At 41.4% G+C, this 15,668-nt stretch overlaps 1 protein-coding gene across 5 annotated transcripts in view; it reads right to left on the reverse strand.

Annotated features, from left to right (window-relative positions):
• Nucleotides 1-287: 287 nt before the first annotated feature.
• Nucleotides 288-15,668, reverse strand: part of OMA1 (OMA1 zinc metallopeptidase) — a 36,205-nt gene continuing 20,824 nt past the window's right edge. For 4 of the 5 annotated variants that reach the window (XM_072997691.2, XM_078392922.1, XM_020789875.3 and 1 more), the window contains 2 exons: nt 14,439-14,588; nt 288-1,837 (listed from right to left, as the gene is read on the reverse strand). In XM_072997691.2, the coding sequence (XP_072853792.2) occupies nt 1,619-1,837; nt 14,439-14,588 (369 nt within the window). In that variant the 3' untranslated portion in view covers nt 288-1,618. The remainder of the gene's footprint in view (nt 1,838-14,438; nt 14,589-15,668) is intronic. The other variant, XM_072997692.2, reaches the window with a different exon arrangement.

Here is a 15,668-nt window from a genome sequence, read left to right on the forward strand (position 1 = left end):
ACGGTAGCCGATGCCCAGTTGTCTTTTAATTGCCTGGCAAGCACCTCACGACATCTTGTCCAACCTTGGCAAGTCTGTTGGAGCATCTAATTACCAGGCAACCAAGTGCCGGTCTGTTCAGAGCAAGTTATACGATAACCAATAAAACTTGTTTACTTGAGAGGCTCAGTGCTACATGATTTCAAATAGCAAAACTTGACCTAATGCTGTACAAGTGCTTTGAAGTGTTGACTCAATCTGTCTTTTTAAAGTACAAAGCAAGAGAACCTCCGCAGTAAATCAACCAATTAGATGACATTCTGGCCAGCCCACTGGTCAATTTATTGAATCTTGTAACAGGCAGTGAGTTTTTATCATTAGTTCCCAAACGAAATGGACACAATTAACTGAGCTTACAGTCAGCTCAGGAGGAAGAAATAAGGAAGACTGTTTCATTCTCAGCAACAAATCAACAGATCTGTGGTCCAACATGCACCAGTGGAAGGAAGTTAGAACAACAATGCAGCTGTTGTCCAGGTTTTCCTGTACCCCCACATCCCACTGCGATACTGAAGTGGAGGTCTTTTAATTTACTCTCTTTGTTAAGTTACATGTCCAACATACAACACAAGACTTTTGCTGGTAAAAAAGGAGGTTTCAGGAGAATGGGGTAGGTGGCAGGGAGAGCTTTCTATCCCATTGAGTGGAGGGGAAAGAAGCTCTGTCACACTCAGACTGTACAGTTGGGATGATGCTGGATTTATGCCTCTGCGTGGTAAAATTTCTTATGGAGAAAATTATGCAGAAGATGGATGAAGTGGATAGAGGGAAGCTCTTTTCCCCTCTCATGCAATACTAGAACCAGAGGACATCCACTCCAATTGGGAGAGTGAGAACAGAAAAAAGAAAATATTTCTTCACCCAGCATTTTGTTAGTCTGTGGAACTCCTTCCCACAGGATGTGGTGAGGGCATCTGGCCTAGATGTCTTTAAAAAGGGATGGGACAGATTCCTGGAGGAAAAGTCCATCGCAGGTTACAAGCCATGATAGGGATGTATAATCTCCAAGCTTAAAAGGAAGGTACCTCAAAATGCCAGATGCAGGGGAGGGGTATCTGTAGAGAGGTATCTAGTTGTCTTGTGTGCTCCCAGAGGCATCTGGTGGGGCCACTGTGAGATACAGGGAGCTGGACTGGATGGGCCCCCTGGGCCTGATCCAGCAGGGCTCTTCTTATGTTCTTACTGCAGTACTGTGTTGGGTGTCATCCAAACTCCCATGCAAGCAAGAATTTCCAATGTTCACTTACAGAATGACCTGCTTCCAACATGTAGCTCCTCAAGTAGCATATAACTAACTTTCTCCTGAAGGTGCTGGCAAAACATCTCCACAGAGACTAGCGAAATGTTAGGAAGAAAAACCTCCAGAACACAACCAAGCAGCCCAAAAAACTTACAACAACAACAACCATTTCTTCTGTATGTTTATGGAAGAGCGGAGTTCTACACAGACACTGCAGTCACAACATGATTCATAAACATGTGCCCATGCCGCTTTTTCAAAATCCATGACGTTTTTAAAGCAGAAAAGCCTTGTATAATAAACAATTGGGTACAATGAACTAAATAAGGAGTTCTGCTTTCACCTTGAAAGTCCTTTGTCAGCCACAATGTCTATAGGCATCTCCTTTTTACTGACCGGAAGAGTCACTTCTGTTTTGCCCTGACCCTGAGGAGCAACATTTGAGGCTTTCTTTTTTTGAGATGCTTGCAGGAGATGCTGCATTCTCCGTTTGAATGTAAGGCGTGGATCCTGACCAGGCAATGCAGGGCAATTGCAACTTTCCCTTATTTCAAGTGCCTGCAAAAACAAAAGGAAAAATACAACCATAATTACACTGTCAGAAGGACTTGTTATCAGTTTCTAAATGGAACCCATCAGTTTCTTAACTGTACTACAGTGGTGCCTCGCATTACGACATTGATTTATTCCAGCGAAATCGTAGAACGAAAACGTCGTAATGCGAAAATAAAAAGCCCATTGAAACGCATTGAAATCTCTTCAATGTGTTCCAATGGGCTGGAAACTCACAGTCCAGCGAAGATCCTCCATAGGGCAGCCATTTTCTGTGCCTGTCCAGCGAGGAATCCGTCCCAGAAAACAGCGGGGAGTCATTTTATTTACCCGGCAGCCATTTTGAAACCGCCAATCAGCTGGAGGAAAATCATCATTTTGCATATAATCGGTTCCCGAAGCAGGGAACCTATCATCGCAAAGCAAAAAAACCCCAGACCATCGTTTAGCGATCGCAATTGCTATAGCAAAAAGATTGTCATAATGCAGTTTCGTCATAGTGTGGGGCAATCGTAAAGCGAGACACCACTGTATTGCCAAAAAAAAAAAAGCCCAAGTGAATGAGAAGTGCAATGAAAATAATAAAGAGGAGCGAATAGGCAAGGCTTCTTCTATATTTGGAGTAAACTGAGTTACTTTGGTTGCACATATTTTAATATTGTACCCATAAACAATGACCAGTTTGTCTAAAGAAATGTTTCTGCACTGTACATCGGTAGAGCAGAAGCTACAAAATCTCTTATGGCTGTGATTAAGTATGTCAACTACTGGAAGAGGGGCATGCTAAACAATATTCCATTTACTCTTTCAAGAAACAGTAATTATTTTTAAACTTTAGTTTCTTATTTATTCTGCACCACCTTTATTGAAGACCAGAAGTAGGCAATAGATAATCTGTGAGCCTCATGTTTCCCTTGTCCAAGGCTGCCTCCTGAATATATGTTTTTTTTCCTGTAATTTTTATTAATCAGCTTCTGTTCCTGGAGGCCTTCAGGAGCAGTAGTGTTGCACTGGGTATGTAGAGGTCCTCTAAAGACCCCCATCCCTGCCCCCAAATCCAAGTGCATCTATCGATCGACCGACCATCTGACCTAGAAATTTGGTCATCAAGCCCCTTGAGCTTACCTATTGCTGTTATGAGACAAAAACACAGAATGCTTCCGGGGGGGGGGGGGGGGGGAGAGACAATGCCATCTAAATTTGCAGAAGTGTGGTGCCATATTTTCTCTAAAACAAAATTCTCTTTTCTAGTATAGTAAAGTATGACGGTTTCCAGGACCTGACCTAGGCACAGATTATCAGCAGCTTTTGGAAATGTTTTCCGCCTAAACAAATGTCTTCTCATCTGTGCAATCTGACAATCTCTGGCTGAAATGAAATCCTTCATGGAAGCAATTCTATGTGTCCCATATCTCTCTCTCCTAGCATAATTTGTAAAAAAAAAAAAATCTTTTTGTCCACTGCCCATCTATATCTTTATCATAACCTTCTTATACATATATTGTTATTCCAATATTGGTCATAAATACCAAGCTATTTCTACTCCAGTAACCAATCAATACCCTGACAGATATTTACAGTGACAAAGGTTTCTCCTGTTCTCTTGCTCAACATTAGCCACTGCAAGAGACTGCATTAATGTTGAACAGATTATTTTAGCCAAACAGAAATACAATGATTTACGTGTTATCTTGGAAAAAGAGGCTATAATCCTCCTTTAAACTGATTTAGAAGTTTTAAAGCTCTGGGCTTTTTTGACTGTATAGTGAGCCTATCTTCTTTTTCTCTGGTTTTACTTATCTAAAATACTGGTGCACAAAACAAAAGAAGAAAAATCCACCAAGAGTTACAAGGTTGCTCAGAGGAACATTCCTACCCTGTGGAGGCTTTTGCATTCTTATGCCGCATCAAACAGTTTGAGGGGCAAGAGGAGCCTGATTAAATAATACACCATACTGATTTATACTCCATTAGATACAAGATGAAAACTACAGGCATATAAAGGTAGGGTTATGTTCAGCATGTTAGCTCCTACAGCCAGATGCCAGTCAAAAGGATATCTACAGCAATTTTCTGCAAGGAAGCTGGTCCCCTCTGCAAAAACATTTAGTCTCACTAAGGGAGCACTCTTCCCAGCTGTTGCTTCAGTGCCAGGTGTCCTAGGCCACTGGTCTTTAACTGGTCTGCTGGAATCTGCTACTGGGCTGTAGCCAGACGTACACTGCATCACAACAGCAGCACTGCTACTATATAAATAAATGGATTTTTTTTAAAAAAAGTATTTGTTCATCAAGAATCAGCGCAGTCTAGTGAGCAGAATGTCAGACTAGGATTCAGGAGCTGTGGGTTCAAATCCCAGCTCAGCTATGGAAGCTCACTGGGGAGTGGCAATGGTAAATCACTCCTTGAACATATCACCTACCTTGAAAATTCTACTGACATCGTCCTAAATTGTATATGACTGATAATGTTCCCTCTAAGCTGCATGGGTGCACGGCCATGCAGTGCTGCATCAGTGCCCTGTACCTGCAGCCAATGTTGTCACCCATTTGGGCAGAAAATGAAAGGGAATGTTGCTGATGACAAATAACGCATATTTGTACATACCATGTTTATGCACATAGGTAATGAGTTTATTCCCTACTAAGTATGTTTAGGACTCCAGTCTAAGAAGCTAGTCAAAATATATGTCTGGGCTAAAGGTGTGTCCCAGGCCTAAAAAGGTTGTACACTGTCCTATTCCCCCCCGCTTTTTTTTTTTACAAAGGCATTGCTGCTCTGTCAGACTGATGACATCCAAAACAAGGAAATACTTTGCCAGATTAACTAAACAAGCACTAACAGGGCAGAATGCAGATTTCTACCAACATCCTATTATGACTATTACTTTCCTGACAACTTCTCACTGTAAAATGATAATTAATGTATACACAATAGGGATATATATGAAAATCTCCACCTTTCCCCCCCCCCCACATCTGCTCACCAGTCATCACTAGTGTTCTGCAATATCTGTTTCTTAGGAAGCATTTTATCATGGGTTCTAATTATTAGATTTCAGTCATTTGCACATAGTCCTGCTTTACGAGGGAGGAAGCTTATCTATTCAACTCTGCTGCATGACCCAGAGAAAAGTGTTGAGTTGGCAGAGATGGCCATTTATCTTAATAACTGAGTTTCTAAGTACAGTGGTGCCTCGCACAACGGGTGCCTCACACAACGATAAATTCACACAACAATGCCTTTTTCTGTTAAATTTGCCGCCTCACTCAGCGATGTTTCCTATGGGGGATTTTCACACAACGATCTCCATTTTCGCTCCTGTAAAAGTGTCTTACAATGTTTGGACGCTGTTTTAAATGATTGCAATGGTTAGTCCACCTCCTGAAATCTATGCAAACTGATTTTGGTGTTGTTCTGACACTTCATTAATTTATGATGATTTTTTGAATTTTCTCCATTGGAAACCATTGGATGGTCTGTCTAATGGTTTCCAATGGAAAAAACAAAAAATCATCATAAATTAACGAAGTGTCAGAACAACACCAAAATCAGTTTGCATAGGTTTCAGGAGGTGGACTAACCATTGCAATCATTTAAAACAGCTTCCAAACATTGTAATACACTTTTACAGGAGCGAAAAGGGAGGTCGGGAAGAACTTTAAAAGGCAAACGGAGATCAAAGAGCCCTTTCCCGATCTCCCTTTTCGCTCCTGTAAAAGTGTCTTACAATGTTTGGAAGCTGTTTTAAATGATTGCAATGGTTAGTCCACCTCCTGAAACCTATGCAAACTGATTTTGGTGTTGTTCTGACACTTCGTTAATTTATGATGATTTTTTGTTTTTTCCATTGGAAACCATTAGACAGACCATCCAATGGTTTCCAATGGAGAAAATTCAAAAAATCATCATAAATTAACGAAGTGTCAGAACAACACCAAAATCAGTTTGCATAGGTTTCAGGAGGTGGACTAACCATTGCAATCATTTAAAACAGCGTCCAAACATTGTAAGACACTTTTACAGGAGCGAAAAAGGACTTCGCAAAGGCATTGAAATGTATTGAGTTGGCTTCAATACATTCCAATATAGGAAACATTGTTTCACTCAACGATGTTTCCTATGGGGATTTTCACTGAACGATGGCAATCCGTTCCAATTGGAACGGATTAACCGGTTTTCAATGCATTCCTATGAGAAATGGTGTTTCACAGAACGATGTTTCACACAACGTTGATTTTTTTGGAACCAATTAACATCGTTGTGTGAGGCACCACGGTAGTATGGCCAAATCCTATTAGTTACAACAACCAGAGTAACACAGTTGGTGTAATCTTATTGGCAAATATTTGGCTCAACAGTAAATGCCTATACTAACTTCAACTTGTTGCAATTTGCCAACAAGATTTATACCTACTACATTACACTCAGTAAGATTTTGGCACATAAATACAAGTATTTTAGTTTTAAAGTTAATCATTTTTTGGCAGACAAAAAAGTGAAAGGGTGCTGAAAGGTTACATGTAGGAAGAACGTGAAAGAAACAGGAACCATCAATGTTTTAGAGGTACTCTTTCAGCCATTGTCAAAAGAACATGAATTACACAAAAGGCCCATACCTAGTCAGACTCCAACCTCTCCCTTTCTTTCATGTTCTGGCACACAGGGACAACGTAAACATATTGCACAAACCCCTGCTCTTCAGCCTACCATGTTTGCACATGGAAAACAACACATTCCTCTCCATTGCATGTGTTTTTCATAGATTCTCACAGTGACTGGACTGAACATACATTTATTTGTTTCTGCACAGAAGGCCTTAGGAATAGACCTCGATAGATGGGAAACCCTGACATCTGACCGTTCAGCCTGGAGGCAGGCAGTGCATCACGGCCTCTCCCAATTTGAAGAGACCCTTGTCCAGCAGGCCGAGGCAAAGAGGAAGTCACAAAAGCAGCAAAACCAGGGAGCTGGACAGGGGACAGATTGGATTTGTCTTCAGTGTGGAAGAGATTGTCACTCTCGAATTGGCCTCTTCAGCCACACTAGACGCTGTTCCAAGTCCTCCATACAGAGCACGTCATCATAGTCTTTCGAGACTGAAGGATGCCTAACTAACTAACTAGAACCTCTCATTGCTCAGCTTCAATGACTGGTCCTTGATTTCTAGTGTGATAAGGGACGGAGAAAACTATTGTTTTTTCTGATCAGCGCTGCCATTTGGTCATCAAGTCAGAGAGAGACAACCCAAACGGTTAGGGGGACAAGAGGAGTCCCCCCAAGGAAAAGTTAAAACATTTGGAATTTGTTACTTTAGGGGGGAAAATGATTGAGTTATATGGAAGGAGGACTTAACAGATTCCAGAACTGCTACTTCACACTTAAAAACATATCCAGCCATTTCTTGCACCTTCCAAAGAAAAGAATTTTATACTGCTCCAGTCCACTTCAATTAAAATGATACAGTCTGCAAATGTGTTTACTTTTCCATTTGTGTCCTTTGGTGTTTGTTGGACATATGTAAAATCCTATTATGCTTCCACGCACAGGATTCATCTTTATGCAAAGTGATGTGCTAAGCCACGAAGGCCCTTCAATGCAGCAGATCTGTGCCAAATGTAGGTTTGCCCACGTAGAGAATCCTGTGCCCTGCAACGCTGCATGAAAGGCAGACAACCAAAATGTGAAAGCAGCACACTGGGAACTTTATGCCTGTGATTGCACTGTTCTAGGCAAAGAAACCTGTCAAAAAGACAGGGGTAAGCCCTAGAAGAGTTACAGTTCAGAGCACAGCCACTGCTCCCTTGCCACAAGGCAGAGAAAAAACAGCTCCTGGCACTTTCCAGGGGTAGGAAATATATACCAACATACAGCTTGGAAGAACGATCAGGTACCGTATTGTTCATGCTGCATAAGTTTTAAAAGAACGAAGACAAATGGGTTGAGGCAGCTTCTGTATCTTTCATTTCCATCTTTGTGGTGACACCACACTGTGGGTCAGCATAAAGCCTCCATGACCTTTGATTTGGCCAGGCATGAGACAGAGCAATTCAATTTGACTGAGGTGCCTAGAACTACCTTGAGACGAGAAGTTAGAAATTGCTAGATGGATCAGTCCTTTCAATTTTCCTTCCCCGGTGTTACAGGATCACAAACATATACAATCTGAGTTTTTCAGCAATAAGAGTTATGCATTTGAGAGAAAGTCTAAGACAAGTGCACCGAAATTATGGGTATGGTAACTTCTTTTGTCTTCTTCTGGGAAAGGAGTACGACAAGGCTATATATCGTCTCCCTGTTTATTTAACTTATATGCAGAATACATCACGCGAAAGGCAAGACTGGATGAATCCCAAGCCAGAATTAAGATTGCTAGAAGAAATATCAACAACCTCAGATATGCAGATGATACTGCTCTGATGGCAGAAAGTGAGAGGACTTTAAAAACTTCTTAATGAGGGTGAACGAGGAGAGTGTAAAAATGGTCTGAAGCTCAACATCAAAAAAACTAAGATCATGGCCACTGGTCGCATCACCTCCTGGCAAATAGAAGGGGAAGATATGGAGGTGGTGACAGATATTTCCTTCTTGTGCTCCATGATCACTGTAGATGGTGACAGTAGCCACGAAATTAAAAGACACCTGCTTCTTGGGAAGAAAGCAATGAGAAACCTAAACGGCATCTTAAAAAGCAAGATATCACCTTGCTGATAAAGGTCTGCATAGTGAAAGCTATGGTTTTTCCTGTAGCGATGTATGGATGTGAGAGCTGGACCATAAAGAAGGCTGACTGCCAAAGAATCTATGCTTTTGAATTGTGGTGTTGGAGGAGACTCTTGAGAGTCCCCTGGACTGCAAAGAGAACAAACCTATTCATTTTGCAGGAAATCAACCCTGAATGCTCACTGGAAGGACAGATCCTGAAGTTGAGGCTCCAATACTTTGGCCATCTCATGAGAAGAGAAGACTCCCTGGAAAAGACCCTGATGTTGGGAAAGTGTGAAGGCAGGAGAAGGGGATGACAGAGGATGAGATGGTTGGACAGTGTCATCGAAGCAACCAACATGAATTTGACCCAACTCCGGGAGGCAGTGGAAGACAGGCGGGCCTGGCGTGCTCTGGTCCATGGGGTCACAAAGAGTCGGACACAACTTAATGACTAAACAACAACAACTTTTTTTGTCTAGTATCTATGGGCACTAACCCATAGAATCAGAGTATTATGCGCCGCACTATATTCTTATGGGTCCTTGAAGCAGATGCTATAATCAAATGCATTCTGGCTGTAAAAATATACCCCTTAGTCCCACTTTGTATTTGGTAGCTAGGAAATGTAAACCTACCTTTCCAAAAGGTCAGCTTATAACTGAACCTCAAAGAATACATTTTCTTAGCCAAAACCAAGGACATCATAAAAATATCAGCCAAAATCCTGTTCCTTAGTACCGTAAGTCACACTAGAGTAGGCCCATTGAATGAATGGTGATATGGTGAATCAACCCCTCTGTTGCTGTTGATAAATGCCATCAAGTCATCTCTGACTTATGGCGACCCTATGAATGTGCAGTCTCTGAAATGCCCTGTCCTTAACTGCCCTGCGCCTAGCTCTTGTAAACTCAAGCCCGTGGCTTCCTTTAGGGAGTCGTTCCATGTTTGTACCTAGGCTACCTCTTTTCCTGTTATCTTCCACCTTTCCTAGCATTATTGTTTTTTCCAGAAATGTCTGTTTTCTCAAAATAGGACAGTCTCAGTTTACAGAAACAGAAATACAATGTTTTTAGAATATTTGCTTCTGGGAGGTCTGGATTCTTGTCCCCACTGTGCCATGAAACACTAGCTGACCTTGGCCTAGTCACTCTTCTCAGCCTGAGCCACCTCACAAGGGTGTTAGGAATTAAAAATTGGGAGGAGATGTACCGCATATTACCTTAAGCTCACTGGAGGAAAGGTGGACTATAATGGTAATTAATTAATTAATTAATTAATTGTCCAATACTTCCTGCTTTATTTAAGTAACCCCAACTGCTTCCATTCATCATAATATAAGCAGCTATAAGACACGCTTTGAGAAATCTGTATATTACCAATGAGACAGGAAAACTGTTTATGGTTTTAATACAGCACTATCTGTCACTGGCTATCTCACAAACAGTACAAAAAGGTGGCATACAGTTTGAACAAGAATGTCCTAGGTACCTAGATAGTCAGAATAGTTCTGGATTTTACAATGACTATTTTTCATCCACCAATTCTAAGGAATACACTCAAAACATCAATGTTTGCTACAGTGATGAATGTGATGCATGAACTATGCAGCACATTTAAAAAATATATGTGATGAATATTCAAGTTGTTTTTTCCACAATCTTTTTTTGGGGGCATGGAGGTGCCATTAGCGTTAACTCCTTAACCCATTGTTACCCATGGGTCTGGCAAAAATTTTAATTTGTTAGCACAAAATATATTTCCATTTTTGCTTCTGTGAATTTTCTGTCTTTGATTATCCATGTGTTAAATTTTCCACCTGACTTAATTTCTTATCCTAAACTTTTAAAACCTAACCTTACATTTTCAATCCCTTTTCCACCATCCTAAAAACAAATGTTCCTTCTAGATTTAAAATCTGTTTGCACTTCTTGCTGCAAAGCTCAAGGTAGGTCAGTAATGGCTTTTCTCAACATAAATATGTCAGTGCTTTAAAAACTGTCGTTTGCCAGCCTTGCAGGATTAGAAACGGGAAGATTGAATTTTATGGCTTCTCAAAAAGAGAGTCAGCACTTCCTCTTAATCCTGGAAGCCTCCAATTCCACAGGCTTCAAAACAGTCAATTTTCCCCCTTTCTTAAATATGAGGAAAACATACTTTAGGTCATTTTCAGACAACTCAGATTTTCCCCCTCCCCTTGCTATATAGAGACGTTGTTGTGTGCCTTCTAATTGGAACTGACTTATAGTGACCCTAACCGGGCTTTCAAGGTAAGTAAAATATTTAAGGAGTGGTTTTACCAGTTCCACACTCCCAGTAAGTTTCCATGGTGAAATGGGAATTCAAATCTAGGCCTCTTGAGTCCCAGTCCATTACTCTATCCACTACACCACACTGGGTATCACATATAGTTAAATAACTATACTTTAATAATAATAATAATAATAATAATAATAATAATAATAATAATAATAATAATAATAATAATAATAATAATAATAATAATAATAATAATAATAATAATACAGTTATCATTTTCTTCTTAGTTTTGTTGTTGCTCTTTTTTAATTGCTGTTTTGGAAAATGAATTTCTCATATGCAATGTGGCTGCAAACCAAGGACAGGTGTGTATTCATTAATATAAGTATTTCTTTTTCAGCTCTTGCATAGCAGGGTGTATGACAGAAAACAAATATGGTGTACAACACAAACACACAACAATGGTTTACACCATCATTTTTAGAAGAGAAATCTGAAAATGTAACATCTTAAGATCCTATAGTTGAAGTAATGGCAGACATCCCGGTCTGCAGTTACTGCTGATGGAAGGCAAATTGCACAAGTCCCAGTAACTACGTAATTCCCATTAATTAACAAGTCTCTGCTTGGATTCTTGGTTGTGTGCCAAGCAGTATTCCTTCCCATTCATCTTTGCTGCATGGAAGCCTCGCCCATCAGCACAGGGGGCAGGTTTTCATCCAAAACCCAGAAGTAAAGAGGCATCAACCAGACTGCCACTGCACAGTGCCAATGGAGCTCGGCATACCCGCACACCTTAGAGGGAACACTGGTGCCAAGCCTCATGAGCAATGGGGACAAATTAGCAGCAATTAACCACAATAAGTCAAACCGTTTCCCTACAAGAGTAGGATTTTGCCAATACACAAAGTACGCTTAAAAAGTTACAGGACAAAAAAAAAAAACACACACAGAGGATCTGAATTTTGTTCCCTACTCAGGTACGTGTAACAGGTTCAGCAACAGCTTCTATTGCATGTGCCTATATATGTGAAAAATGCAAATTTTAACTTCATACAGTATACAGTTAAACTGTGGAATCGGCCAACACAAGATATGGTGAAAGCAATCAACCTCGACAGATTCAACAGGAGACTCAATAAATCCATAGAAGATTAGACTATTAGTTACAATAGACATATATTCTCACCAGTACAAGAGGTGGTATATTTCCATGTATTAATTGTTGGGCTTACACTTATTGTCTTCCTGTAAACTTCCCAGAGGTAATCGGCTGGCCCTTGTGTAAACAGTATGCTAGACTAGACCAGCCTTGATCTGATCCAGCAGGATTCTTCTAATGTCACAGTATGTGTTCATGCATGTGCATGTGATACAGTATGTATATGATGCAAGAGAAAATATCTGCAAGTGTATTACATACAATTGTGCACATAGATGACAGTGTAACTTCCATCTAAAGAACAACACTTTTTCCTAAAATAATTAAAGGAAAAATTGATTGTTGTTTTATACTCAGAAGTATGGAGGAGGGATCAAAGTGCTTTGATTCCTGTTTCCTCCTCCATGTTTTGCAAAGAAAATGGAAGGGGAAAGCAATTCCTACTTTCGCCCTGCATTTTCTTTGTAAAACCTGGAGGGGGATAGCTGCTTTTGCAACAAAAATGCTCTCAGAAACAGTCCGCACAGCAAGTTTAGAATTCTTGCTTTTCTTGCAATGAAAGAAATTTTGATTTACAAAAGTGGGGGGCGTTTTATATATGGGACGTCTCATATACGGAAAAATATGGTATGTCCAATTAGGGATGATTTCACCCACAACGTTGGGGATTCTTAACTAGCAGTCACTAATTAAAGAATCCTCCTTGGACTGTGCTTCACACTGTTGTAGCTTATAGGATGTCCCCTGCACTTTGAGCCATCCACCAGAGCCTCGACAGGAGCGCCAGACAGATCAGCTGGAATCCCTCTCATGGTATCCTGGTATCCTGGAATCGTGATGGATCCAGTAACCTTTAAGGGCGGACCATTAAAATAGGTCCGTGCTCCCTGCGGGGAGGGAGAGCCACTGAGAGGTTACATTTTATTAGGTGGTGATCTGACCATGACAAGGGAACTGACTCAAGGTCAGTCCCCATCAGACCACACTGGCTCCGCTCAGTGGAGAACACCAGGTCTAGCATGTGACCGCCCATGTGTGTGGGGCCGTTGACATGTTGGGACATGTGCAAGGAAGTCATGGTTTCCATGAACTCAAGAGCTGGACTGGAGACCTCTGCCTCTGCATGGATGTTGAAGTCACCTAGGTCCAAAAACCTTGCGGACTCCAACAGTGCCGCAGAGACAAAGTCCGCCAGCTCCATGGAGTCTCAATTGTGGAGTTCCGCAGGGCTCAATCATCTCCCCAGTGCTGTTTAATATCTATATGAGGCCGCTGGGTGGGGTCATCAGGGGGTGTGGGGCCTCGTGCCAACAGTATGCTGACGATACTCAGCTCTACATCTCCTTTTCACCTACTTCAGTGGATGCCATTTTGTCCCTTCAGCGCTGTCTGGAGGCTGTACTGCAATGGATGCAGGAGAATGGGTTGAGGCTGCACCCAGATAAGATGAAGGTCCTTTTGGTGGTCTGGGAAACTCCCTCTCTTTTGGGGGGGGTGACTCTTACCACCAAGAGTGAGGTTCGCAACTTGGGAGTACACCTGGATCCGGGGCTTACCATGGCAACCCAGGTGGCATCAGTGGTCCGCTCCACCTATTACCATCTGTGGTGATTGCCAAGCTGCGTTCCTATCTTGATGGCGGGGCCCTCACCACTCTGGTTCATGCGCTTGTAATCTCGAGATTAGACCACTGTAATGCGCTCTACGTGGGGCTACCTTTGAGATTAACATGGAAGCTTCAAATGGTGCAGAATGCGGCAGCCGGAGTACTTAGTGGGACGAGAAAACACCAGCACATCTCTCCTGCTCTGGCTGCCTTGCATTGGCTGACCATTCTTTTCCGCATTGATTTCAAAGTGTTAATGATAACATATAAAGCCCTAAACGGTTTAGGACCTCGATATCTAGCAGAACGCCTTCTCCCACCTAGATCTACTCAAGTCACTCGCTATAGCCAGTAAAGACGGCTGAGGGGCCTAATGCCGAGAAAGGCCCGGAAAGAAAGAACTAGAAACCAGGCCTTCTCAGCAGTGGCCCCTCGACTTTGGAACAGCCTACCATCAGAGATCCGCCTGGCACCCTCGCTGGGTGTTTTTAAGGGCCAATTAAAGACTTGGCTCTTTAGGCAGGCCTTCCCTCCTGTCAATACTTGACTTTTATTTATTTCTTAGTCTTTTGTTTATTATTTTCCCATCTTGATTAATACTTTATTGTCAATTTAATTGTTGTTTTAACTGTTTTATGAATAATTTTATTGTAAGTAGACATTGTCTAGAAGGGCGGGATAAAAATCAAATAAATAAATAAATAAATAAATAAATAAATAAATAAATAAATAAATAAATAAATAAATAAATAAATAAAATAGCACATTGAAGGTCTTAGAAATGAGGGGATACAGATGTGAGATAAATAAATAATTTTGCCACCATTCCTCTGTTTTCCTCAGATCCCAGAGCATCTTTTAAAAATGTAGCTTACCTTAGGTATAAGTCTATCCAAATGTTCAACTCGATTTTCATGTGAAGGATGTGTAGAAAGCCATTCTGGCACCTTTGGGTGCCCCAGAATAGTCTCAGTTAGTTCCATTTGCTGCCAGAGTACAGAACTTGCTCTCACATCCATACAAGCCTAGAAGCAAAGAGAAGCACAGAAGGCTCTCAGAAACACTCCGCACAGCAAGTTTAGAATTCTTGCTAATACGGCCTTTTCCACTTGTTTGTTCAAGTACAAATTGCAATGGGCCAGGGATGCTGTTGCTAGTGGTACAGCAGGGGGAACAGGGGGAAGACAGGGGAAACATAGTTCCAGGATATTTTTCAGAGCAGAACTGATGACATACATAAGGCATGACCTCCTCCTAGGATGGCTCTCTGAGACAGAATTAGGAAGCATTATTTTACAATGGCGCTGGGTCTTCTGGGCGGTGGGGGGCACCTCAGAAGGCAGAACTAGGGCAGTGATTCCCAACCTGGGGTATGCATATCCCCAGGGGTATGAACCAGGACTTTCAGGGGTATGTGGAAAAATTCAAATCATAGCAGAAAAAGGCACATACATCAACAATGTAAAAGAAGACACAAGTCAAAAGTTGTGAAATTCATGGAATGTGATGACAAGTGCCGGAATGGGTTTTCTTGGTTATTTAACCTTGAGAAAAGCCCCGTTCCCCACCTGGCTATTTTGGCAAAGGGTGGGGAATCCCTCCCTAAACAATGTTGTGCTGAGCAGCGTGCCCCTCACAGGCTCAGCTTTCGTGCTCCTCCGCTTCTCTTTAGTGTTTTCATTTGAGAGATGATAAACGCCCCATCCCAAAGAGCCACAACACGACAGTACCACATTTATGAAATATGTTTCCTATCATCCTATTTGTATTACTGAGTGCAGACTGCTTTCCAGAAGACATCTGGAAAACAGAAATCTCAGCTGTGCATCAATGTACCCCTTTCAACATTATGACAATCAAAGCAGTTCTAGAATTTGGAATGACCTCCAATATTGATTATTAAAAGCAAGCTGCTTTACTTGCAGGATTAAAAATAACTACGGGAGGAAGTTTTAACAAAGTAATCTCCCATTCCTGTTTAATAAATTTATCTTAAATCAAATGAAGGGCTGGAGCTTAGTGAAGTTAATTGCTATGCCTGGTCATAATTCAACATATGTCTGAGTGCAGAGTAAAGGCAGCAATCGCTTGAAAATTAATATTGG

The sequence above is a fragment of the Pogona vitticeps genome, chromosome 4, assembly GCF_051106095.1.
Source record: "Pogona vitticeps strain Pit_001003342236 chromosome 4, PviZW2.1, whole genome shotgun sequence".
NCBI lineage: Eukaryota > Metazoa > Chordata > Lepidosauria > Squamata > Agamidae > Pogona > Pogona vitticeps.